This window comes from Myotis myotis, unplaced genomic scaffold (assembly GCF_014108235.1).
Source record: "Myotis myotis isolate mMyoMyo1 unplaced genomic scaffold, mMyoMyo1.p scaffold_m19_p_8, whole genome shotgun sequence".
Taxonomy (NCBI): domain Eukaryota; kingdom Metazoa; phylum Chordata; class Mammalia; order Chiroptera; family Vespertilionidae; genus Myotis; species Myotis myotis.
Window position 1 is genome coordinate 45,111,106 of NW_023416390.1, and position 26,940 is coordinate 45,138,045.

Below are 26,940 nucleotides of genomic sequence, written 5' to 3' on the forward strand. Positions count from 1 at the left end.
CAATCATTTTCTCTGCCAGATTGTCTCAAAAAAGGAAAGGAAATGGCTATTTCATTTGTGGAAGAATCTTGAAGTGTAGATGGTGCTAGGGTCTGGTGAGGGCCTCGTTCTCCAGAGGGGTATGTCAGCAAGGACTGATCTAGGCAAGCACAGTGGCTCTTGACCACAGTAGCAGGCACAAGCTCTCACATGTGACTGGCTTTGCTCAGTTGGACAAACCAACCTCACTTTGGTGTCATAATTTATCTGTCTATAAATAAGGCTTAAAAAACGTTAGTATGGAAGACATAAACAAATGGAAGAACATACCATGTTTATGGATTGGTAGAATCAACATCATTAAAATGTCCATACTACCCAAAGCAATCTACAGATTCAATGCAATCCCCATTAAAATACCAATGGCATACTTCAAAGATCTAGAACAAACTCTCCAAAAATTCATCTAAAATAAAAAAAAGCCCTCAAATGGCCACAGCAATCCTGAGAAAGAACAAAGTTGGAGGGATCACAATACCAGATATCAAGATATATTACCAAGCTATGTTTCTCAAAACTAGTTGCCTGGTACTGGCACAAGAACAGACCTATAGACCAATGGAACAGAACAGAGAACCCAGAAATCGACCCAAGCCATTATGCTCAATTAATATTTGACAAAGGAGGCAAGAGCATACAATGGGGTCAAGACAGTCTCTTCAATAAATAGTGTTGGGAAATTTGGTCAGATCCATGCAAAAAAAATGAAACTAGATCACCAACTTACACCATACACAAAAAGAAACTCAAAATGGCTAAGGAACTTAAATGTAAGACGGAAAACCATAAAAATCCTATAAGACTCCATAGGCAGCAAAATAGAAGACATATGTTGTAGCAATATCTTTACCAACACAGCTCCTACCTAGGGCAATGCAGACTAAGGAGAAAATAAACAAATGGGACTACAAAAAAAAAAAAAGCTTCTGTACAGCAAATAAACCATCAACAAAACAACAAGAAAGCCCACTGCATGGGAGAACATATTTGCCAATGATATTTTAGATAAGGATGTAATCTCCAAAATTTACTGAGAACTCATACAACTTAACAAAAGGAAGATAAATGATCCAATCAAAAAATGGGCAACGGACCTAAATAGATACTTTTCAAAAGAGGACACACCGAAGGCCAAGAGACATATGAAAACATGCGCAAAGTCACTAATCATCCGAGAGATGCAAATCAAAACAACAATGAGATACCATCTCACACCTGTCAGAATGGCTATCATCAACAAATCAACAAACGACAAGTGCTGGAGAGGATGCGGAGAAAAAGGAACCCTCATGCACTGCTGGTGGGAATGCAGACTGGTGCAGCCACTGTGGAAGGCAGTGTGGAGTTTCCTCAAAAAGTTAAAGATGGAACTCCCATTTGACTCAGTAATCCCACTTCTAGGACTATATTTTGAGGATGTCTTTTTTCAGGTCCACCTTTAAGGGTCAAAGTAACAAAATTTTCATGTGGGGAATTGGAATTTCAATTTAAAGTGCTTTTGTGAGAAAATATTTCATAATGTAAGGGTATAGGCTGGCATAGACATCTAGTTTAGAACTGGAGAGTAATTTATTGTAGAATTAGTTTATGAAAGTTTACAAATGGCTCAAAAACCTTGGGTCAGGTATGAGAGAGAACACATATTTAATATAGAGGTGATAATAAAGATGTAATTTCTGGACTCAGCTCTGTCCTCACCTCAGCTTACACTCGCTTTCTATCAGTTTTCTAACAAGTGATGACAATACTGTGCCTTATGCATCTCACAGACATGCCAGGGGGATAAATGAGATGACATTTATGAAGTAACCTCCACTCTTTAGAAAGAAGTACTCTCTAAGCATAAGCTTTAAACACTATACTCAGGGAATTATTTGCAAACAACCCCTTCAAGCCCGTTTCAAAATTCTTCCCTTCCAAAAAAGCTTTTCCTGGTTAAACACACCCATTTCAGTTGTTTCTTTACACTGTTAGCACCTTGGCATGACGTCCACATTGTACCTTTCACTTTTTGACCTATTACACTATAACATCACCTGTCCTGCTGCCGCACTAGAATCTTTGGTACCGTCCTGGCTCCTCCCTTCTCCTCCCCCATCTCCAGCTAGTGACAAAGTCTGTTCAGGCCCGTTTCAGAGTGTCCTTGAACCCCTGGCACTGCACTGCTACAGCTTGATAAGCTATGAGCTCCTTGCAAGCCGTCTGTACTTTTTGACTTTGTATTATGGAGTATTTAGCCTAGAGCCAGGCACACTGGAAGTCCTCAGTAAATGTGTGCTGAATGAATGGGGGAAGTTCCTCCACAGGTGACCAGGGATCAGCAGAATATCAAAGGTTACGGTGATTTTAGGCCTTGTGAATAACCAATGACTCAATTATGGGCAAAAACAGACTGCTGTATTTGGTATCAAATGTCATTGATAGCATTTTAGCTTCTAATATTTACTAAACAATTACTTTTTGATTTTCCACATTAACGAATCATTTCTTTGTTAGTTGAAAATTATTTTCTTGGTTGAGACTACCCTTGACTAAATCTGTTTTACGAAAAATACTTTCCTCTTCTTTTATCAACTACAAGCCATTTAAACACAGAGTACTCACCAATTAAGTGCCATGAGGCTAAGGATACTAAAGAAGGCAAATTGAACTGTGCAACTTGTTTAACATGAGATGGGCTCAAAGGTGCTCACCGCTACTGAATCTCAGGGTTAGAAGGGCCTGTGCTTGCTGTTGGAGAGAGAGGATCTTACTGTCCTTCCCCCTTTCTGTGGCTGCTTCTAACAACAGGCATGAGTAGACAATGACCCATTTGCAGAGGGGAAAGAAAAATATTCATAGACAGGACACCTGGAGAGAGAGCAGCTCTCACTCAACCAAGTTATGTGGCTAAAACAAGGGAAGTAAATATTTCCCTTCAGCAAAAGCATCAATTCAGCTGCAGCAGTGCAGGAAAGACACTCTGTCAGGTGTCTAGAAAGAGCATCTTTGGAAGCCCCTGGTGAAAATTCAACCCTTTGCAACAATTTCGATTCATTCCCAAGCACTGATTCCAGGAATGGCCTGGATCAGCCTCCTTGAATTAGTGAAGAGCCAGTGGGCTGACACCAGCCCTATCAGAGCAACTGGCTAGCAAGCATGTCAAACTCACAGCTGGGCCACATGCATCATTTGTGGCCCGCGGACTGCGAGTTTGACATGCTTGGAGGAGCTGCATTGACAAGGTCTCTGGCTGTCTCCAAGGAAAGGAACAAATCGTGCAGTAGTTAAAAGCTTGGTTCTGGGGTCTGAGAGGCCTGCATTCAAATCCTTATTCTGCTACTTGCTAGCCATGTAACCCTTGGACAAGTTATTTTATCTTTCAGAGCCTCAGTTTCCCCATTCGTAAATGGGTGAAAACAACATCAACACCTCAGTACTGCATACCTGGAACGTCATATGTGCTCAATTAGAAGGTGCCATTATTGCTAGTTACCTGTAGGAATCCAAAGTAACACAATCCTATTATGATTCCAATTCGTACGCTGCCTGGGCCAAAGAAGTTTCCCAGACTTTAAATATAACGTAGAGTGAAAGCCTGCCTGAATGAATTTTGGTCAAATGTCCTGCAGCGCTGGTTAGAGCTGATAATTTGAGTTTCCATGTTGCCTACTGTTCCATTCTCAGCGTTGTTTTACTCTTGACATTAAAAATTGCTTCCCCTTCAGAAACAGGAAACAAGCAGCTGTGATGCAAAGCAGCATAAACACTCCGTCCGTATTCACCCCTCCCCGTCCACGCTTTACTGTTACCCTGAGGGTTTGGGTGGCAAGAGAGTAAGATTCCTAGATGGGATTACAGAGGCAGCTGGCAGTTTCAACTAAAGTCTATTTTATAAAGTCTATAAATTTACTCAGAGTCAAGTCACCAGCTGGGAGGGGGGTGGGTGTATAAAACCACAGAATACCAGGAGAGAAAAAGAATAAATTAGGTTGAAATTTATCCAAACAACTTAAAATGCGATTTACCTGTGGGCCTGTTTCTGGCTTCAAGTGAAAACCAAAAACAAGTTCAAGGTTCACTATTTTTTCCTCATTTTCTTCAGGTTCACCTACTGAGTCCTAAAACAGAAAACCAAACACCATTTATTCTAGATAGAGTTTTTCCTTTTACTTCTCGTGAAAAAGAGATGCTTTCTCAGCACCAGCTTTTCCATTCTAATATATGTTTTAACTTTTGGTTATTTTTGGAATAAGCTTCAAATGACAATTACTTAAAGCAAAGGAATGACATCTTAAGTTTTTGAGAACTTTGCCGAGTGATTTATCTTACCCGCTCCAGGTTGAATGTCACAGGCGTACATTTTTCACAGTGCTTCTTGCATTGTGTAATTTTACCCCAGAAATGCACTGAGCACTGGAGACGCACTGAGAGACTTTACCTTGAGCGTTTCACAGCACTCAAAATATTTACAAACTCTTCCCAACGAGGAATTAGCATATGGGAAAGGAGGACCAAGCAGAGGAACAAATGAGCCTTCTGGGGCTTAGAGATGGAGAAGCATACTTGTTAATGAATGAGAAGATTTCTGTGTATTTAGAGCGAGTATCTGGAGATTAAGATATGGGATGTGGGTTTAAGGTTTAAGGCTGGTGAATGGCTTCTAAGTCGTATGATATTTGCTATCAAAATTGAAACAAAAATTCCAAGTGAATTTTCTTAAGTGACGCATAGACAATTCAGGAACAAGTCACTAATGTTTTTTCTTGAAGAGAGTAAGCGTTCTAATTCTTATTAATGTGCATTTACTTATTTCATAGATATTGGAGACCTTTGTCTTTTAGTCATTTAAACGATGTTAAAAACTGGTTCGGTGAGAATATAAGCCATAAAAACAACTGGTAATGCGAAGATTAAGCACAGTTACTAAAATGTGAAAGCTTCAGCAGTCAGTAAGCTTATTTAGGTTTTCAAACATCTGTTATATCAACCACAGTAGAAGTAAAATGATCCCAGCTCTGTATTTTCTTAAAATAAAAAATTTAAAAATCTAAAAAATGAGCAAGTATCTACTTATTTAATAACACAGTAAACCATATACCTTTAGACTATATTCAAAAGAATATGTCACATATACTAATATGTTGTTCAAATGCAAGTGACCATCCTGAGCTCAGGTCTGTAGATTCCTTCAGTGACTTATGAGTCAGGCAAAGGTCTCCAGAGCCAGGTGGGAGGGCAGAGGCTGGCACTTCCATCCTCTAGCCACTAAGGGGACATGAGTGGCTCTTATCATGAATGTATTGTTAATGTTTCAACTTTCAGGGAGTAAGGGTGTCCAATTTAAACACATCCTGAGCTTCACTCAAAGGGCCTCTTGTTGGACAGACAGGATTAAATTTCACTTCAAACAACAGTTCCCGACACTGGCAAATTTAGGTGTGGAGGTGGCAGGTGCATATGTCGATCAAAGCATATTCTCAGTAAGAAAAAAACCTTACTTACCTTAATTAGTGGTGGGAAGTGAAACAAGTTTAGATAATCATGGGTTAATTTCTCAATGGCTGACTGTAAAAAAAAAAATCACATGGCTTTATTAATGGTCCGATAATGCTGAGAGGATTAAAATTATTGTGCACATATAAAGGCATTCTTTATTTATGTAGTTCATAAAATATCTTGGGGATGTTAATATCCAACGTCTATGGAGAATAAACCTGCCTGTTCACAGTATCATATGCAGTTCGTAACTATTTAATGGAACAGGAAGATATTTAAGAATTTAAATCTCAGACTAAACAATAAATAAAGCCATTCTTCAAACACCGGTATAATAGTGACAAGTTGATGTTCCAGTGCATAGAATGCAGTTGTCACCCTGCGTAACTGGGAAAAACAACAAAGAACATGAATATGTCACCAGAGACCTTCATTAAGGCTGAAATCGCACTGAAGGGTTTGCTGCTTTATGAGGGCTTTTCTATGGGTATGTATCCAACACTCCCTCCCCCAATGAAGCACAAAGAACTCTTAAAGGACAGGAGGACAATTTAAATAATGATTCTTTCTTTTCTTTCTTATACTCATCAGGTGTAATCCAGCTTTTCTGTGAACTGAACATATCATGTAGAGAGTAAAAAAGTGCCAATGTGAGAAAAACTAGATGCATTTTATAAAGTGAAATGAAAGCTGTTGACACTTGACAATGTAGTGAACACTTATTGGATGTTCAGCCCTATCCCTTGTACGCGGCCCCTCCACATGAGGGAGCCAAGACAGGCTCCAAGGGACCACTGAGCTGCAGAAGGGTAGGAGACCACGCCAATGACCTCCTGTTCGAGGGCTGAGACTCTTAGAGAAGGTACTACAATGCCTGAGCCTGCATTAGTGAAAGAGCAGAGAATGAAGGGCCCATTCTCCCCATCAGTGTGTGTGTGTGTGCGTGTGTGTGTGTGTGTGTGTGTGTGTAACAGTTCTGACAAGTACCACGAGGGCTCCTCTAGTCTGGAGGTACCCATCCAGTACCCCATCCCAAAAGGCCCAGCTTGAAGCATTGTGCATCCTCAGTGCCCCAAGTATATGCAGTTCCCTCCTGGAGCAAGTTTCCATGACTCTTTTTCCTTAGTTTTCCCCTCTCATATATAAGCTTATTTGTCAGAATTACCCACCATGTGGCTGAGTTTCACAGAGTGTCGCCTGTTGGCTGAGCCCCACCATGTGGCCCTCTAAGACAGCCTGGCTCTGGCAGTCAGGCGGAGCGTCCACCGCTCTGAGAACCACATGCAGACTCACCTGGGAGCTTGAGGGGAGTCTTGAGGGTGGCCACACCCTCTTTTGGAGCAAAGGACACTGCTGCCCCCACCCACCTGGCAGCTTCCCACAGTGTTGTTTTCTCCACGCCTGTGTTTCTCAAAGCCTGTGTTTCTGGGCTTCTCCGCAGCACGGACCATTTCTATAAGCTTTTCCACCTCTGGCTTCAGTGACACTGTTCTCTGCTCCCTGTGCTACTTCCCACAGCTCTCTTACCTGTGCTGTCCTGCCTTCTCTCCATTCACACGTTCCTACCCTAGCCTGGCCTTATCATTCTCTATACCACAGCCTCTGAACTGGTCTTTCAAAATCCAGCCTTTCCTTTCTAATCCACTTGATAACTTCCAGAAGCAAAGTTTTAAACATGTCAATTCTCAAAATTTCCGATAGTCCCCACAAACCCCAGGTCCCATCCCAGATCCCAGGCCTGAAGTCATACGCTGTCCACGTCCCTCCTGCTTTGTGTATCCCGAGTTCCCTGCACCTGGGCCTCCTTCAGACAGAGGCACACACTGTTCCTTTATAGTCTCTTCTGCTGCTCTTCTTCTCTCTTAACTCCTTATTCTATCTCGACCAATGTTCTTTCCTTTCCCTCTCCCATCTACATTCCAAATTTTGTCTTTCCTTCAAGATCCAGCTCAAGGGCACCCACCCCCCCCGATGCTTCCGCTCTCTGTCCCCCACTGCCCCTCCCAGGCCGAGGTAATGCAGTAGTCACTTTCCTCCAAACTGCCAAGACCCTGTATTGTGAGAAGTTGTATGTATGTACATGCTTTATGTCTTCTCCAGGACATAAACTCCTTTGGGGAAGAATTCTCCTTTGTGCTTTCTCAGGCCCAGTCTTGCAATGAGTAGGCATTCGCTGACTTTGTTGGACAACAGCCAATAGGTTTGGACACTGCTTGCCTTGATGATACCAACTTGGCATGCAGAGGGCACTTTGTCTGTCCTAGGCCAAGTCTGGGAATATTTCCATCACCATGGGCTTTGGTGAGGTGTCACAGCTTGCCCCCCCTTTCTTCCTGACTGCTCCTTAAGGAGTGTGGTCCCCTTTCAAAGCCGACAGAGGGGAAGGGGAGGTGGGAGCATCTTATTGGGCAGCTGCCAAATAACATAAACTTTACCAGATTTCTCTCTTGGAACCCTGACACTTCTCTGTACTAGAAAAATAATTTTTCCTACTATAGCCCATCACAGCCAGCATAGCTTTTGGGGATGGACTTGTCCACACCCAGAGGTTGAGATTAAATTAATATTTGCCAGCCTTTGAGGTGTATGCATATGCATGAGGTTTCCTGCCCATCTACTGAGAGGGAAAAGACATTAAGGTTGAAGCTAAGCCATCACTTAAGACAGTGGTTCTCAACCTTCCTAATGCCGCGACCCTTTAATACAGTTCCTCATGTTGTGGTGACCCCCAACCATAAAATTATTTTCGTTGCTACTTCATAACTGTAATTTTGCTACTGTTAAGAATCGTAATGTAAATATCTGATATGCAGGATGTATTTTCATTGTTACAAATTGAACATAATTAAAGCATAGTGATTAATCACAAAAACAATATGTAATTATATATGTGTCTTCCGATGGTCTTAGGTGACCCCTGTGAAAGGGTCGTTCGACCCCCAAAAGGGTCACGACCCACAGGTTGGCGACCCACAGGTTGAGAACCGCTGACTTAAGGGCTGCTGAGGGCTATAAGGATGTCCCTTCCATGGATCCAGAGCCCACATAAAATGCAAGTAGATGGTTCTCTTTGGACCACAGGGGATTTCCCTAGAAAGGCTAGTGTCAGGGGCTCTAATTGAGGCAAAGGGAAAAATAGTTGGCATGCTGGTTGAGGCTTTGCGAAGATGTGGATTTGGATGGAAGCTGCTTTTCTACAGTCCCTCCTTTATTCTATTTCTCTTCTTTCTAACCTGTGCCCACCCCTCCATCCACCCACCCTGGGGCTGAGGAAGTTTGGGAGCAAACTTGATTTTATCCTAAGATCTTGCTCAATATTGACCTCTGATTAATAGCAATGCTGCAAAGATGCCAGAAATTCTTATTTGGTTTCAGTAACTAAAACAAACAAACAGATCTGGTTGCTAAACTATAAGAAATGAACAGTAAAAATAGAGGTTTAGCTTTGAAACGGCTCAAGACTGAAGTTTTGGGGTCAATGTTAGAATTTCCTGAGAAAATGAGGGTTTAAAGTACATGGATGGTGTGTCTATCGCAGTTCAAAAGTGTGAAGATTACAAATTGAACACACACACATTCCTGTCATTTGAGGTGCTGCAGTGCTGAGGTTCTTGCCAATCCATAGACAAGTTCCGTCACCCTTAGGCATTCCTAATGGACACCTAGCCTCTCTGGCCTTTACGAAGTTACATCCTGCTGTTCTGGGTGGGACGCCGGTTCTGCAGGCACCCGCTGCCTTATTTCCGGGTCCTCTGCACACCAAGCTTTCTCCCACCAGGGCCTTTCCACAGGCACACTCTCCCCCCAGAACACCTCTTCCTATCCCCTTCACCTGGTTAACACCTACTTGTTCTTCAGCTCTTAACTTCTTCACAGAAGCCCCTCCTCATCTCACCCTCACCTCTTCTTTGTGGCATTGCTTACATCTGTCATGTTACCAATGTTGCATGATTAATACCTATCTTCTCCACTAGACTAGAGACTTCCTGAGGATCTCGGGGTGAGCATCAGGAGTATCCAGGTGACCTCTGCGGTGTCAGGTATTAACCCTTCTGATGTTGGCTTTTGAGGAGGAAGTAGGGTCCCCCGGGGGCTGCAGCTAATAATCAGCTGGTGTGGACATGGTTCAGTACCACCAGCACAGCTGTGTGTCTGTCCTCAGCCGCCCACAGACCACGTGCTCGGCTACAGAGCAGGCGCTCAGTGAAGATGGTTGGCTGCCCTCCCTTTCCGAGGTACCTTCAAATGAATGATGTGCCCCTTGGAGACAATGCCCATGTCCTTCAAGTCTTCTTCCTCCAGGAGCAGCAGCCGCTTTCCCGTGATGTTGTTCTCCTTAAACAAGCTCGCGTACACGCTCATCTCTGCTGAGGAGTCACCTGGAGGGAGGGAGTAGAAGGCAGAATAAAATTAGATGACATCGCGTCCACAGCAAAGTTAACTCCATGAATGAAGAAGGTAAATTAGTCCACTTGCCTTTTCTGACGAGCTGCTGAACCCACAAATACTGTGAAAGAGAGGACATACAGAGTTTTCAAGATTCATACATGATCCACAGCCAGACTTAGCAGTAAAATCCATAGTTCTCAAGAGGTTAAAATAGCTTTAATTTTGGCTCAACCACAAGGTAAAACAGAAAATTTTCTTTTTATGATTTTAAAACTTCAAGCTTTCACATTGGAGCTCCTTCTCTCTCTCTCTTTGGGGGTCTTGGACACTTGACGGATGTTGGTTTTCCTCCTTATCTGGGAGGAAAAAATATTTTAAAATCCTTTCAAGAAGGTTCTCATAATGGTTTTCCATCTGTGTCCCCGGGGCTGTTGAGGGGCACTGGTTTAGCCAGAAATTGTATGAGTAACAGGGACCACACAGCAGTGGACAGGAAATGGGGAGACTTTGTCCTCCGCTCTGGACCTGGTCACGAAGGAGGTATGTGGCCCAGACAAGCTAACGCATGGAGCTTCTTATGTAGGATGCGTTTGGATCCAGTGCTTGGATTTCACTTGGCACATGTTCACTGGTAGCTTCTCACATAACCCTGGTCAAGGGAGATAGAAGGGAGGCCAGATCCAGTCCCACCAAGTCTTTGGAGGGGGGGCGGGGGGCTTGATCCTGGAATTTTATTTAAATGGTTTGAAAACCACTGAACCCCAGGACAAAGACTAAAAATAGCCTTTAAAAAACTTCTTCTCAAATTCGATGCACCAACGCTGCAACTGGGGATAAAGGGATTCTATCCATGCTCTGAACAAAGGAGATCCTATGACCTCTTTCCCTGTTAAGCAGGAACCTTAGAATCACCAGGGCTGAGCGAATGGGACGAAATAGATGCAACTGGTACCAAGTTTCCTTTCCCTGTAGAAGCCAGAGGCCAGCTGATGTTGAAAGCACTTTTACTTCCCCAAACACGAAGGTGGGAGGGAAATGCCTTGGCCCAGAAACCAGGCTGAGTTAGGTAAACAGACCTTCCCAGGAGTTTCTGGTGGTGAGTTTGTACCTGTGGCACCTGGCCCATTTCCTGGGGCGGGGCCTGCTAAGGCTGACATGACAGTTTTCCCCCCTTCTTTCTCATTTAATGAGACCTTGAGCACAAGGCCCTGAGGTCTCTGATCCAGAATTCTCAGACCGTTTTTCACTCAGGAAACAGATACAGAGATACAAAGGGCTAAGTAGGACTTTCCCTCAGGGTCTCTCCCCGAGGGTGGGTGCAGGACTTCCTTTTGGCTGAGTCTGCCCACTTCTCTCAAAAACCTGGGGCTCCTCTGGCTCCAGCTGCAGAGAATGTCCGAGAGCTCATGCCCATTCCTCCTTGGGGAGGTCAGAGTAAAGATGGCAAAATGGAACCTGTCGCTTTTGAACTGGCCTAAGGCGGGAAGGAAACCCAGTTAGGAGGATCGCAGTGCTGCTGTTACCAGATCTTTCTCCGCCGTGGTTCAAGTCCATCCCTGGTAATTTTAGGAAAACTTAAGATCATTTTTTTTTTAAAGTGTGTTCATTTGGTATCCCAGACCAGCCCTTTCCTTTTGTCATTGGGATTCATTATTTTATTCTGGGACACCTTTCAGAGCAAATAGGGAGGTGGGATGCTGTTGTGAGATGTGAAGGCATACTTGCTTTGCTCTTGAGGCCTTATTTTAAACATTGCTGCATTAAAAACAGACAAGCATGGAATCTGTCCACTTCTAGTTCCTGAGGCGTTTGTAACTTGCGGACACACTGACTGAACACCTGTCCAGGTCGTCTGCCGCGTTAGCAGAAGCAGCTTACCACGTCATCCTCGGTCCATGCGCCAATCTCAAAGGAAGGCAGCAGCTGCAGGGGAAACAGGAATGAAATAGAACAAGCATATTATCATTGTCCCTTTGGGTTAGCCCCTTGTCTGTCTCAGCTCTCGGCTGCTGCTCTGGTTGGTTCCTCCTGCCGGTGAGGTTGAACAGAAAACAAGTTTCCTGACCCTAAGAGGAGTTTTCAGGGCTCCACGGATTTTGCCCACAGAAGCCAGCCAGGTGCAGCCACCTCTCTGTAACCATTCACTGCTCTCTGTGAGCTGCAGGGGCCAGACTCAGTACATCCTGAGATTTTTCTCTGTTTGTACTTGGCACACCGAGTCCTTTCATATCCCACAATAGGGCTTGGCAGTCAAGGAATGTCTGGCATTTGTCAGATGCCAGGGCGTTCTTCGGAATTCTCAGTCAACATGAGGATCGCTTGATTATTAATGAAAATTCCAAAGCGACCATTTGGTAACCAGACGACTCATGCTTATTCTTACAGGAGAATGTCTAAGTGTTTAACTCAATGTCTTGCTTGCATTATATTTTTTAAAAAACAAATATTAGGAGACAGGGATGAAGAAGGACAAGCGAAACTGGAACTGCTCTAAGCAGCCCAGGCTGCAGAGCGGCTCTAACTGAAACAAACAAAACTCCCTCCCTGTCCGGTGGGCAAACAGGAGAGGTCACTTCGCAAGAGGACCTCAGTTGGCACCATTTCAGAGCCAAAAGGCTACTCCCTTCAGTAATGCCCCGTGGCCATAGTAAGAAATCCTATATAACCTGAAAAACACCTGGGTCTCCTGTGACTTGAATTAGAGTTTGATAGAACCGCCAGCTTTAACTAATGTAACGTGTCAAAATGGTTGAACTGCTCATGAGATAATTGTAGCAAGGTGCTTTTTAACCTCTGTTACAAATATTTTTTGTGTGGGTGAGCTGGGAAAAAGACGAATTTGGTTATTTTTAATATTAGTGTTAAAAGTCAGAGGGTGGGTGAGTTAATATTTTAACCTGCAGGTATTTTGAACTCACAGGTTCAGACCCTGCTCGGAATGGCATGGCTCTGACTACAAGGAGCTTTTCACTGAAATGGGGGGAGGGGGGTAAAATAGGTATGAATTACACATGGAGGATCAAGGACACCCTCCTCTTGGGTTACTCAGTGCCTAGCCCGGCGTCTGGCATACAGTACCTGGTAAATTTTTGTTGAACAATTTGTTGAGTGAATAACACTGAAGGGTGTATTTACTAAAATGCTAAGTTCTCCGGTGTAGAGTTCAGTGTCTATGGGTATGCCAGGGAAAAGGGAGGCTTTCATTGACTAAGATGGGGAAATGGAAGGCATAGTGGCTTGAGCTGGGCACTGCAGGGCAAGGAGAAGAGGAGGCGAGAAGCAACAGGGCAAAACACCGGCAGTGGGGTGGGGGTGGGAGAGGAAGGATGGGCAGGGCACATTTGCCTAACCAGGGCACCAGAGGCAGTGTGTGTCTAAGAATAAAGAGAAATAAGGCCGACTCTGGGGGCCAGGCAGAATTTAAAAAGCCCCACTGATTACAGTGACTATGAGCGTGTGGAGTCTGAGTATTATAGATACGTTGCAAGGGCATCATTTCTACTGCTCTCTGTAGACTCTGCTGCCCTCATGTACCCCTCCCCTGGGGATTGCCCCTCCCCTTCTCTGAAACGCCCGGTGTGTGGCGGAATCAGTGGCCACAGCCACTCACCTGCTGTAACAATGGGGAAAGGAAAACGACGGGATGAATAGGATCTAATCCAGTGGTTCTCAACCTTCTGGCCCTTTAAATACAGTTCCTCATGTTGTGACCCAACCATAAAACTATTTTCGTTGCTACTTCATAACTGTAATGTTGCTACTGTTATGAATCGTCATGTAAATATCTGATATGCAGGATGGTCTCAGGCGACCCCTGTGAAAGGGTCGTTTGACCGCCAAAGGGGTCGCGACCCACAGGGTGAGAACCGCTGCTCTAAACTGAACTTCACCGAAGAAAATACATGACAAGGTTTATTTCTTCGCAGGGCAGCTGGATGCAGCTGCAGAAACATGCCATTTCCTTTTCCCATAACGGAAACCAATGTGAAGTAGGGAACTTTCCTGATTAGTTCGAGAAACAACAGACGAAGTTACAAAAATATTTCCCTGCATCAGGGCTGGCTTTTCGAGGGAGGAGAGGGATGTGCAGTGTGTTGATTTTTACACCATTCCCAAATGTTGTGCTAAACAAACTGGATCCATAATTATTTCTTGATTGGAATGAAGGTTGTAAAAGAAATAACTTATCAAAACCAACACCTTCGGTTTTAATGTCAAAAGGAGAGAAGAGTTTCGGGCGCTCTGAGGGTGGCTCCTGCAGAGGATGCCCGGGAAAGGCCTGGGCTCAGTGTGGCACCCGCTCTGGCGAGGCTCCTGCAGGTGCTGGCACAGACCAGCCAGAGGAGGCGCTGCTGCAGGGCGGCTTGGCTGTGGCAGGACAGGGGAGGAGAGTGAATGACCTCCAGCCACGCAGCGGCGTCCTGTCTCCTTTATGTGTTCTGTACCTTGTTAACATGTCAGTGTAGGTGCTGAGGGTGCGTTCCAAGCCTTCCTGTCTCTCTTGGGGGATAAGAAAAAATCCCCCACCTGTGACTGGACCCGGTCCCTTTACAAATTCATCACTCCGCCCGATTTCAGGAGAGAAAAGCTCACGCTCACGTGCATGCGTGTGACTTCAAAGGACGCCGGGAGTCTAAGATGTGATATACACAGTAACACGGAACAAAGGGTTTACTGTCAAAACGTTTATTGTAAAATGGAGTCTTAGAACAAAGGAAAGCAGAGTTCACATCAAAATGAAATTTACGACACCAGCTTGGATTTCTGAATACATTGTGGACTTTGTGCCGGAATATCAAATTCCAACGATGAAGTCAACAACTGAGTAGTCTTACCACACAAGAGTAAAATTTAATCTTCCATACAAACATTACATAAGATTTTGGCATAGGACTTCCTCAGAATAACATTGCAGTAGAATAATTGAGAAAAAAAAATGGTTAAAAAAACAAACAAAAACAAACCCCCAAAACAGTAAAGTGATAATGCCATCTATTCAAAGCTCACACTCAAAGAATATAAATATTTTCTATTATTTAGTACAAAATTTTAAAACAGTGTAAAAGCAATATGTGCAGTGTATTGTATCTGACATGAAACGATATATTATTCTGCACACGATGTAAAATAATTAATGTAGGTGCTTGAAACTCTACTTTGAAGTAAATAATCACATGCCAGAAAGCTCCTCACAGGCAATAGAATGCAAATAAGTTGGAATCAGAGGAAACATGGCTAGTCCTTCAGATTTCCTGGTAGACACTCATTGTCATCACAGAAATGCTGCATCTAGAGCCGCCAGGCTATGCCCCAGTCCAAGCACTGAACATCTAAGCAGGAAACCAGTCTTACTCAAAATCAGTAAAAGGCACCTGATTATAGAAACATGTCTGCTCTGTTACATACGTGGTTTGGTGAGACTGCTAATTTCAAAAGGCTGCAGCAAGGTTAGTGTATCACAACAATTGAGAGTATCAGTATTTAACTCAGAATAAGTTTTAAAGTGACCTTTCACGAAATTCCTACCACTCCAATGAAAACTCAGAAAGTAATCCTAGTGCTCCAGAAGTCCTTCTGGATCTCTCCCAACCTTCTCCCACCTGCAATTCCTTGATTTTAATGGGGTTCAAGATGGCATGCTTCAGCTGGTGTTAAAGTCTAACTAATCTGCTGCATGTTAAAGATCGCTGGCCAAACCCAGCCTTCAACAGTTCGACAGCTTCGAAAACAAGAGGGCCACGCGCCTGCAACCTCTTGCCACTGGTTACTTACGTAAAATATGACATTGTGATTGGAGGGAAAAGGGCCCTTTTAAATGAAGCCGGCCACTTTGCAGAGCTGTAGCTACCTCAGTGATGTTTTCCTCTAGTTATTGTGGCGTTGGGGTAACAGGAGAGTAAACCTAGCTGTTTCATAAGGTTTCCACCAGCATTCTTATGGGGAAAGAACCCATTCCCACAAGTGGAGATTGAAGATAAATGCCACAAACCTACAAAATTCAGATTGTGCAGCTGAAATTCTGAAAAATGCATCTTTTGACTCAGGTGATTTTGTTTGAGGTAAAACGATTAGACATGGAACTCTAAAACTGCCAGGTTTAGCAAGTTTCTCAGTGGAGGAAGGGACGATGGAATTATCTACTGGGTGTAACTGTCCCGGGCATTCGGGATGTTACCATTTGTGGCACTGGGCACTATATATGCCCTCAGTCACATGACACCCAGCACTCCCGATCACCCTCAGATGACAGCACTACCTCGGCTGAGAACCACTAGTAGGTGTCATCAAATTCTACAGGATCAACTTTATGAGTAAAGGGGAAAAGATGAAAGAGTAATATGCTCTCAGTTGTATGGCTCCAACAATTATACTACAATTCAGAGTTTCAATTCTTATTTTGAATCTTCAAACTTATGTTTCTTTCTCTTACAAATGTACATTTTTGTAAGTCAAATAATTGGAAATAGAGCAAACACCAATAACTTGCCATTTCAAAAACTGATCTGAAAAGTGTATTAATTAGAAGCTGCACAATTAACATTAGGTTTTCTCCATATGGCTTTATAAAATTAATGAAACGAATAATAGAGTCTAAAGTTTTCTCATCTTCACAGAGTGAGACTACTTTAAAATTCCGCTTATATGATTGGGGTTTCCGGAATGTTGGAAACCCTAGGAAGATGTTGCTTTGGGACAGAATGTAGAATAGCCAGTGCCATATGGTCACTACCTGCAGCCTAATTCTCGGGGGGGGGGGGAGGGAACAGTTTCAAGCTTGATCCTGAGGGGCTCAACCTGCTGGATCCCGAGTCCTTGCCGTTTCTTGATGGCAGAGGACTGAGTTATGACCATCTTTGGAATATTGGTGGGAAATGGCAGCAGGTGAAAGAGTAACGGATATTACCTAATTAACGGTAAATCGAGGTCTGGTATGGAGTCCTATTACCTTCTCGTTTGGCCCCACTTGGCTGTTTTTACTAATGCAGCAAAACTTTGTGTGTAATCATAATAGATTTACATGTAAAGCCAAAAAAGTCAGTTTCATTAAGTTCGTCTGTTCTAAATTTATTGCTGATTATTCCTAAATAAGGGGCAAGGTTTACATTCTTCCATCAAGTGCACAGATCCCAAATTTAGCCCATCGAGAGTCCCTTGTCAGCGAGGCCTTTCCTGACCAGACATGAAAAAACCTCAACACTCCCCATGGGCCTTATCTTCATTCCCTGTTCATTTTGCAGCACGCACTTAGCAAACATTCCCATTCTATACGGTGTATTAGTGTTGTTTATTGCTGCTCTCTGCTCTCTAGCACGTAGGCTCCACACGTGCAAAGATTTTTTTGTCTAGCTGCTCCCTAGAAGAGCACCTGGCGCAGAGAAGGGGCTCAGTGAGTATCTGTGGATGAATGGCTATCTTTGCCTGGTAAAACGTGCAAGAGGCTTTTAAACGACCGTCTTTGGCTCTCTCCTTCAGGTTGCTAAGCCACAGTGTCCGAGGGCAGGCTGGGAAGTCAAGAGTTGAAAACCGTCCCTTCTGCTCCACTCCAAGACTTTCTGCTTGAGCGGCTTGGCTTGAGTCAGGGAGCAGACAGGATGCTTGTTGAAGTGTGTGCCCATTAGTCACCAGCACTCTATTGTGGTGTGCGTGTATCAGAATGGGTATGTGGGAACCCCCTTTCCAGGTGAAAGCTTACCTATTCTTTCTGTATTTACCTAGTCTGTGGGTGGTAGCTTCAAAGAGCAACAGGATTAACCTATAGCTCACACTCTTTCCGGAAAGCAATCAATATTTAATTTCATTTCATACTAAATAAATATCACTTAAAGTCGATAGTTTTCCAGAAGGTTACTGAAACCATTTATTTTTTATTGTCTTTTCACTGGAATAATTACAGCAGCTAACATTAACTGTCCATTTACCATGGGCCTGGTTACTTAAGTGCTTTACATGTATTATTTAATAATAATAATAATAATAATAACAATCCTCACAAAAATTCTTTAAAATAAATCCTATTATCATTCCCATGTTAGAGATGAGCAAACAGACACACAGAGGTTAAATAATTTGCCCAAGATTGTACAGCAAGTGGACGCAGGGCTTTGAATCATGACCTGACTTCATATCCCTCTCTTTATCACTCTACTTATATAGGCTGTTCTACATCTTGCACGCAGAACATTTTATTCGTTATTTTTCTCCAAACAAAGCTGGAATAGTGTACTGATCATTTTGTGGTATTTTTCAGTTTTTAATGGGGATTAGAAGCACGCCATGCTTCAAATTCCAAGAGGCTTTTTATGATCAAATATACTTGGAAATAGGATTAGATAGTATCTATGATGATATCCTTTCTTAAGTCTTCCATAAAAAGAATCACCAAAAGTGCTTTGATTTAATAGTCAAATGAACAGTTCTGCTCTCTAATTAAGGCTGGAAAAAAAGTCTTTGTTCTTTTGCCTTTTAAAAAAAATATAACTATAAATGTTCTGTAGTTTTTGTGTTTTTTTTTAAATAACCAGTGTTTTATAGTTTAAAAAAGCTTTAACAAATAGGTGGTAACATTCAGAGATGATCTCCAGGTTTTTACAGCTGCGCCTGCATCTACTTCTCTTTAACTCCAGCATCACTTAGGGTTTAAAACAGACAGCCCCGGAAGGCTCCATCTGATATTAAGAAGAACCCTTCCTTTTGCACTTTTGCCAAAGTAGTGAGGACATATCTTTGCCATTCCTTTTATAATATTTATTTCCTTCTTTAAAAAATCTATACATATATTTAGGATCCAAGATTATCAGGCCCCTCTGGAAAACAAACACGCATACGCCCTTACCAGCACTGCAGGGCAGACCTGTGTCAACACACTGCCTGCAAGGGTCCCTCTAAGACCATATCCCTGTCTGCACACAGGAGAAGGTGAGCCTTAGATGACAGTTGTTCAGAAGCTTCCAGGGCTAGCACTGGTTTGAAAGCCTGTGACATCTGCTGCTGTTTTCAGAAGAGAGTATTTCTCCTTCGAATGTACTATGGAGAACATCTCTCAGGTCTCACTTGGACTAGTTGTGCTATTAAGTATTGAAAGTTCTCGGCATATAGGTATTTCTGAGGAAGTATTTGTTAAACCTTTCATTTCAATTTTTTTATTGTTGGATTTTTGTAGTCACTGCCAATTATTTCTGACAGGACAGTGTATCGCCTTAAGAAAAAAAAAAGTAGTATGTTACAAGAAATGAAGTGTCAAAAAAGATTAGGAGTTAAGAGTGCTTGTTCAAAACGTAAGTTTTCCTAGGCAACTGAATAAACGAAATAAAATAAAATAAAATACAAGCTGTAAAGTATTCATTAAATTAAAAAAAGCCAGAATGTCATTAGTTAAAAATCCTATATTGTATATGGAATCACAAGTTTCTATAATCAGGCACCACATTTGCTGATTCATATGCCTTTTTGGCTTGATTTCCCCCACCCCCATGTTTCTATAAGCAAAAACAAATCAAAAGTAAAATCAATAAAGAAATGACTGTTATAGAAATGCAATTGGCCTACAAATTCTTGGTTTTCTACCTCCTTCCTGGCTTTTGTACAGACTGAGATAACAAGTTTATTTTCTTTTTCCAAACATTTTCAATTTTATTACTTCGCTTTCTGCTTTCATTCACTATTATCCATGTCATTATCCTCCTCATCACCATCATCATCATCATCATCATCGTCACCTTCTGACAAGTCAAACTCACTGAACCCCAGGGCCATGTTGACCTTCTTCCCCTTTCTCTTAGATGTGGTTTTAGAAGAATTCTGCTTGGCTTGCATGTTTATCTGCATCCCAGAATGCAGCACAGCTCCTGCTTTGTTCATTGAGAAGATATCCCCAAAGCCCATCAGCATCATGGCCTGCAGGCTTTGGTTCATGCCATGGCCCTCCCCGTTACTTGTTGCTGTGATCTGACATGACATCTCTGCACTGTTTGACTCCTCTGTCTTAGATTCAAAGTAAGACTCCTCAGACATTCTTGCAGCAAGAGGCAAGAGAAGCTATCACAAGGGAAGAGAGGACAGAAGTAAAAAGAGAAATTAGGATCAATTTAAACAAAGGAAAACAGATACCACAAAATTAGCGGGCACTGCACAGAAGGTACATGATTAGGGAAGTAAATGAATCCAGGGAATTATGGGAGAATTTATTTATTGGCATGTTTGGCTGCAGGAGATTTGCCATAATTTATAAATGACAGAATCAATCACAACCCAAAGTTTGCAAAGCACTGTTGGAAGCCAAATTTCAAATGGGAAGAAAGTTGCACATTTTAAGCCTTCATTTTGCTTAAAACAAAATAGTTTTTAGGATTTCTCTTAATTTTTCCCAATTTCACTTTCATCGGAGAAACATTGTAGTTAACTAGTATATTAAAAAAGAAATTAAATGGAGATGAAATCTCAAGTAAAAAAATCAAGACACCTTGAACCAAAGAAGAAAAGCGTAGAGGAAGCATGGAAACAGCTCAGCAGCCAATATAGTTCTAAAAAAAAGTGGGTCATTGATTACCCTTTTTTTCATTAATTACCCTTTTAGCTAAATTAGGATCTGAATCTAAACCAAAAAATGAGGCCAGAATTCACTTGTTTCCATTTATTATTTATTACAGCTAGATAAGATATAATACTAGTTATCTGATTTATGAAACAATTTACTTGTGAATAAATTCTAGATTCTGTCTCTAATAGTTATGTTATAAACAAGTACATCAGTCCATGTGAAAATTGGGAGGAAAGGGAATTACTGCTAATTTAGATTGTTACCTTTTTTTCTCTATTCTCTACTATGTAAGAATAGAGAATACTAAGAATTTCTTTTTTTGTACGGTTTTATTTTTAGGAATTCTTCTTTTCACAGTGGATACAGACATTTATTTTTCTACCTTATGTAATTATGTTGAACAGCCAACCTATTTCCATAAATGTTGGTCAGATTCATTTTGGGAGTAGAACTGTTTGGCTCTGAAAAGTGTTACTGCCTCTTTTCTTGAGAAATAAGCAAATTAAGGCTTATATTTTTGGTGATGTTTAAACATGGGTAAATTTATGATAATGTACAAATATATCACTGTGGGGTGACCTTTACTTTCTAGGAATAAATATGCATTTCGGGGCCAATTTTCTAACTTTTAAATTAAAATTGGAGCTGAGTTTTTAAAAAATCCTACTCTATGAAGAAAAGACTTCTGAGGTTGTTAGTTCAAAAAGAATTTCATCTAATTCTTCTATAGAAAATAATGGCTTTAGATCCTTTAACACTGGAAACAGGATATTATTTTCCTTGTAGTCAAATTTCCCAGCTTCACAAATTTGGTTTCAGTTGTTAGATGCTCTTGGGAAATTCTTTGTTGCTTGTTTTTTTTATTATCTTATGGGTCCTTCCTCACATTATATTAAGATCTTAATAAATGTCTCTCAAATAAGCTTTTACTCTTAAAAGAAATAAAGTTTTTTACATCAAGCTACAATAATATAATAATTATAAAATAAACACTATATATATATATATATGTATATATATATATATATATATATATGAATTCATCTTCCCAAATATCTTTAAGTAATATTTTAATTTCAGGGAAGAAAATAGTGTCCTTCCTCAAAATAAATCCAATAATACAATTTTAAAGAGGTATGTCCATTTTAAACTTCTATAATTAAGATGAAGCTACCGACAGGAAACTTAAATCTCCAGCCACTTCCTTTTTAAAAGCTTTATCTTATCCTTCTCTCAGAAACCTCATTTACACTCATCTAGACACTGGTGTGAGGATTAAAGAAAATACCTACTTATAAAGTACCTGAGCACAAACTTTCTTTCCTTCAGAGTCACCAGCTCCGAGCAGAAGAGACATTAAAGGCAAGTATGTAAAGAAAGAACACTTAGCGCTCACAAGTAAGAAAAGGGAAGAGAATCTCGCTGAGACGGTGCTTCATGCTGGCCATTATTAGATGGCGGCCCTCAGAGCAGCTCCTTTACAGAAAGTTTTCTGCGGTTAAAATGCAGCATACAACCCTCTGAGCACTCCCAGCGTTTCATTCTTTATTACACAACTACGTTACTAATAATAGCAAGAACGTGTGCAAGGCAGCCCATGATTTCTTAGCAAAACGAATGCCAACAAACCAAAGAAAGGTTCTAAAGCGTACTCTAAGAGGTGGTGTAAAGTTTGCTCTTACAACGCTACGTTTACAGTCAAGCCATGCAATGCTTTATAGCTGAAGATTTCAATGTACTGGGAAAATACAAACAACTCAGGAAGATGGCCGGGTTTCTGCATCTCATCCGCTCTGGGAAGAGCAGAGCTCCTTACAGGTCCTAGGGCAACGCTTTCTGAGCTGCCTGTTGGCATCAATTCAACCAGAACAGGAAACTTCCCTGACTTCTTTCTCAGGAGCCAAGTTAAATTCACTGAACCTATAAAATGTGGTACCTTTTTAATGTCCACGATAGTCTGAACGGATAGCAATTCAGGTTTTACTTTGGGACTCCCTGAATTTTACTTTTCTGAAAAAGTAAAATCCGATAAGAAACATTTACCTTCACTGTATTTTCCCTTTTTTGGATATCAGGTTGCTTTTCCACATAAATGGGAAAAGGAGGCAAACTATTTTATTCTTTAGACACTGGAAAATACTTTGCAATTGAGCATTGACTGCTTAAGGGAGATTAAGACTTTTAAAAATAGGAAAGCTTTTTAAGATCATGAAGTGAAGGGCATTTATGTATTTCTTTTGGTATAACTGCCATAGCAACTATCAAGAATAAATGTAAAATATATTACAAATGTACTTTTAATCTTACCCTTACTAGTGGACAAATATGACCCATTAAAAAACCTGGAAAAACCAATGATAAATTTATACTTCATTTCCAAAATGATAAATCATTTAAAATAGAAAAGAATGCTGAAATTTGATTAGACTTTAATATAACACAGTGGTTCTCAACCTTGGCTGCACATTAGAATCACCTGGGAATCTTTTTAAAATCCTGATTTCTGGGCCTCATCCTCCGGAAATTCTGTTTCTTTGTTATGGGGTGGGGCCACAACATTAGTAACAAAGAAACATAATTTCCAGAGGATGAGGCCCAGAAATCAGGATTTTAAAAAGATTCCCAGGTGATCCTAATGTGCAGCCAAGGTTGAGAACCACTGATATAACATATCAACATATAAGTTCAAGGTAAGTGTATAAATAGCAAAACTCATAAAAAGAATTTTTATTGTCCTTGAATTACAAGGCTTGGAGTAAACCGAGATATTTCCTAGGTGTATTAATACTGGAGGTCTTTTACAGCCCATGATCATAATGCCAAATTGAGTAAGGAACATTAATGCTTGTCATTTATAAGTCATTAAATTATCTCTCTTTTAGAAGAAAAACCTGGTGAGGTTCTGACACATCAAAGACTTTCTTAGACTGTGTTTCACTTATTAACTGATGAACTTTAAAGAGTTTAGCAGCATTAAGGCACATGTTCTGGGCAGCTAGCAGATGGTGTGAAAATACATTGGATTTTATTTTTGTAATTCTAATATATGAACACCCTGACAGAATAATAGTTCTTAGGGAAAGAGCCAGAAATAGAGTAAGCTTTTCTTCTACATTTTTGGCATTTTGTAACTGAAATGAGATATGAGTTCTACTTGAGTATATGTGTGGGCCTTATAATATATAAGTGTTAGGCAGGAAGTGAGGAGGTGGCAGTGGGAGGGAGGGAGGGAGGGAGGGGAAGAGTTGCCATGCGCCATGCTCAGCGTGTCATCTATGTTGCAGGGAGGGGGGGGTTGCGGGGGGGGGGGGCGGTTAGGTTATCCCTATGGGGAACACTCACCGGGGTGTTGGACTGCTCCGTTAGTTTTTGCTCCCACATCTTCAGACGTCTTTCTCGTTCTTTGAGCTCCTGCTCTTTAAAGCTGAGGTCACGTTCTAGTTTCTTCAGCCTCTCAAGAGTTGCTTCAATTTCACACCTGCACAGGGATAACTGGTTTAAGTCTCAGCTTTGCTCCAGAGTGATTAAATGGTCCAGGAGAATGCTTACTCGTAATCAAGGTAAAAAGCTAAAACTCATGCTTTTAAACCAAACAGCAAACTCTCAGAGAATAACACATCTTTCATGGCCTTCAAAGTCAATGGGTAGTTTCTAGTTTGGAAAAATAAGCTCAAATACTTTAACAAAGCATGAAGGAGCCAAAGCCATGACACTGGTGTTCTAGTTTAGCCATTTAATAAATGCTCACATTCCTCTAGTCTAGCTCTTTACAATTTACAAAGGACAATTTATATTATCTCATCTTATTCTCACAACAGTCCCAAGAAACAGATGCTAATCTTAGAGAGAGAGATGGGAAAATGATCCTCAAGATAGGTGATCAATATCACACCATTAGTAAATTCACGTTAGCTTATTCACTGGCTAAGTCAAGTAATCAATTGATTAAGCTGACTCTGTTTCCTGAGTTGTAAGGGGTGGTGGTTATCTGACATCAGGGATTCCTAACTTGCCTGATCCTAATAATTATCTGTGCAGCAGGTTAAAACAAACAAACAAACAAACCCATACAACAAAACTAGGATCCTTCCTTAGAGCTCATGATTCAGTAGAGTTGGGTGGGGCCCAGGAATTTATATTATTTAATAAAAGATCCAGATAGTTTTTACCATCAGGCAAGTGTAGGAAATTCTGGGCCATATGTACTCCAAGGTCCTTTTTCACTCTAATAATTTTAAAAGAAAGCCCCCTCCTGAGTCTGTATAGATCGACCAACCTCACCACTTCATAGAAACTGAACCTGGTAAGATGGCTCAATGCATTTTTTTTTAAAAAATATATACTTTATTCATTTTTCACAGAGAGGAAGGGAGAGAGATAGAGAGTTAGAAACATCGATGAGAGAGAAACATCGATCAGCTGCCTCCTGCACATCCCCCACCAGGATGTGCCCGCAACCCAGGTACATGCCCCTGACCGGAATCGAACCCGGGACCTCCCAGTCCGCAGGCTGATGCTCCATCCACTGAGCCAAACCGGTTTCGGCTCAATGCATTTTTTTCCCTCTTTCAGGACTACCATGTTTAAGTCTAATCTTATCCTTTGAGAGCTGGATGTTCTTTCCCTTGAGTTTCTGAAGAGCCCATGAGAAAAGTAACAGTAATGAAAAAAATAGAGAAAGAGGGAGGGAGTGAGGGGGAGGAAAGAGAGAAAGAGAGAGAGAGAGAGAGAGAGAGAGAGAGAGAGAGAGAGAGAGAGAGAGAGATGGAGCGAGGGAGGGAGAACCCTAGGGACGAAAGGCTGGAGAAGGCGCACACAGAGAAGAAAGAGGCTGGAAAGAGGCGATGTGTAGAGCAGCTGTTGAGTGCTGCCAACAGCTAGCTGTTTCCAGGTGCCATTAAGACAAACCTGCACGGCAGACTCAGGAATTCTGGCTGAGACCATGTCTGTGGAAAGTAGAAGCCCCCAGATCTAAGTTAATGAATATATGTGACCAAAATCTGCCTTTTATTTTATTTTCAGGGAAAATCAGAATAAGTGGACAGCTTACTCCAATGTCCTCATAGATGAGAACTAAACGAATGCAGACAAAACAATTATGGGCAAATCCCAACTCAGGGAACAGCTATTGAGATGGGTCTAGATTTGGGTCTGACACTTTACTTCCTTGGTGCCATCTGAAAATTAAAAACCAATATAGTAAAGTCACACTATAGTCCCCAAGTATGATATCAGACATAAATATTATACCCATTCATAAATAAGTTTGTTTTTATTTCTAAAATAGAAGACTGAGGAGGAAAATCAATGTGGTTCAACTTTTATAACACAGAAAGAGCCATCTTCAGTCAATGAGAGGGAAAGAGAGTAAAACAGCCTGTGCCCCTTGCTGTCCTTGCTTTTGGTGATGCGTTGTTTTGCACCCAAATGCATCTCTTAGTGCATTTATATAACTTTCCTGTTGTAAAAAATATGGTTTACATGTTTTAACTGATGAAAATCACAGCTTTACTCTTAAACAAAACCTAACGAAGGCTGACTGCCACTAATGTGAATTTTCCATACGCTAAAAACAGGCGAGGAAGTATAATTATCTTCTTTATTAGACAGAAACTTCCTTTGAAATAAAAGGTCAATGAGTAAAAAACAGCTTTATTGCATATATATTGCATAAGTACATAATGTGTAGATTATATTTGTTCTTATGTATTAAATGATGTGTGCTAATACCCAAATAGCAAAGATTAAATTTCTTTGATCTTTGTTTTTAAGAGGCCATGCATGACTCAGGGAGAGTATTTGATCACAAGTCAGACCACAACCCAGAGTGCTTTGCCGACACAGAGATCCGAGTGCTCCCTTACATACCACCCGGCTCAGGGAGCACAGACTCCCACAGGCGCAGAGGCCCCACGGGACAATGAAAACCGAGACAGGACGACATAGTTTCTGTTCCTATGCTCACTGCCACTATTTTTTTTTCTTTTTTTTTTTTATTGCTTAAAGTATTACAAAGGGTATTACATATGTGTCCATTTTATCCCCCCGCCCTAGACAGTCCCCTAGCCTCCCCTATCCCCCAATGTCTTATGTCCACTGGTTATGCTTATATGAATGCATACAAGTCCTTTAGTTGATCTCTTACCCCCCTACCTCCTGCCCCCCAACCCTCCCCGGCCTTCCTGCTGCAGTTTGACAATCTGTTTGAGGCAGCTCTGCCTCTGTATCTATTATTGTTCAAAAGTTTATAATGGTCTCTATTATCCATGAATGAGTGAGATCATGTGGTATTTTTCCTTCATTGACTGGCTTATTTCACTTAGCATAATGCTCTCCAGTTCCATCCATGACGTTGCAAATGGTAAGAGTTCCTTCCTTTTTAGAGCAGCATAGTATTCCATCGTGTAGATGTACCACAGTTTTCTAATCCATTCATCTACTGATGGGCACTTAGGCTGTTTCCAGATCTTAATGGTGAATTGTGCTGCTATGAACAT

The 26,940-nt window shown here is 41.5% G+C and overlaps 1 protein-coding gene across 8 annotated transcripts in view; it reads right to left on the reverse strand.

Annotated features, from left to right (window-relative positions):
* Positions 1-26,940, reverse strand: part of MAP3K20 (mitogen-activated protein kinase kinase kinase 20) — a 138,969-nt gene that overhangs the window by 22,825 nt on the left and 89,204 nt on the right. For 5 of the 8 annotated variants that reach the window (XM_036319961.1, XM_036319957.1, XM_036319956.1 and 2 more), the window contains 6 exons: positions 23,786-23,921; positions 11,785-11,829; positions 9,994-10,024; positions 9,757-9,896; positions 5,524-5,586; positions 4,047-4,139 (listed from right to left, as the gene is read on the reverse strand). In XM_036319961.1, the coding sequence (XP_036175854.1) occupies positions 4,047-4,139; positions 5,524-5,586; positions 9,757-9,896; positions 9,994-10,024; positions 11,785-11,829; positions 23,786-23,921 (508 nt within the window). Of the gene's footprint in view, positions 1-4,046; positions 4,140-5,523; positions 5,587-9,756; positions 9,897-9,993; positions 10,025-11,784; positions 11,830-14,576; positions 19,942-23,785; positions 23,922-26,940 lie in introns of those variants that run through there. The other 3 variants (XM_036319958.1, XM_036319960.1, XM_036319963.1) reach the window with 3 other exon arrangements.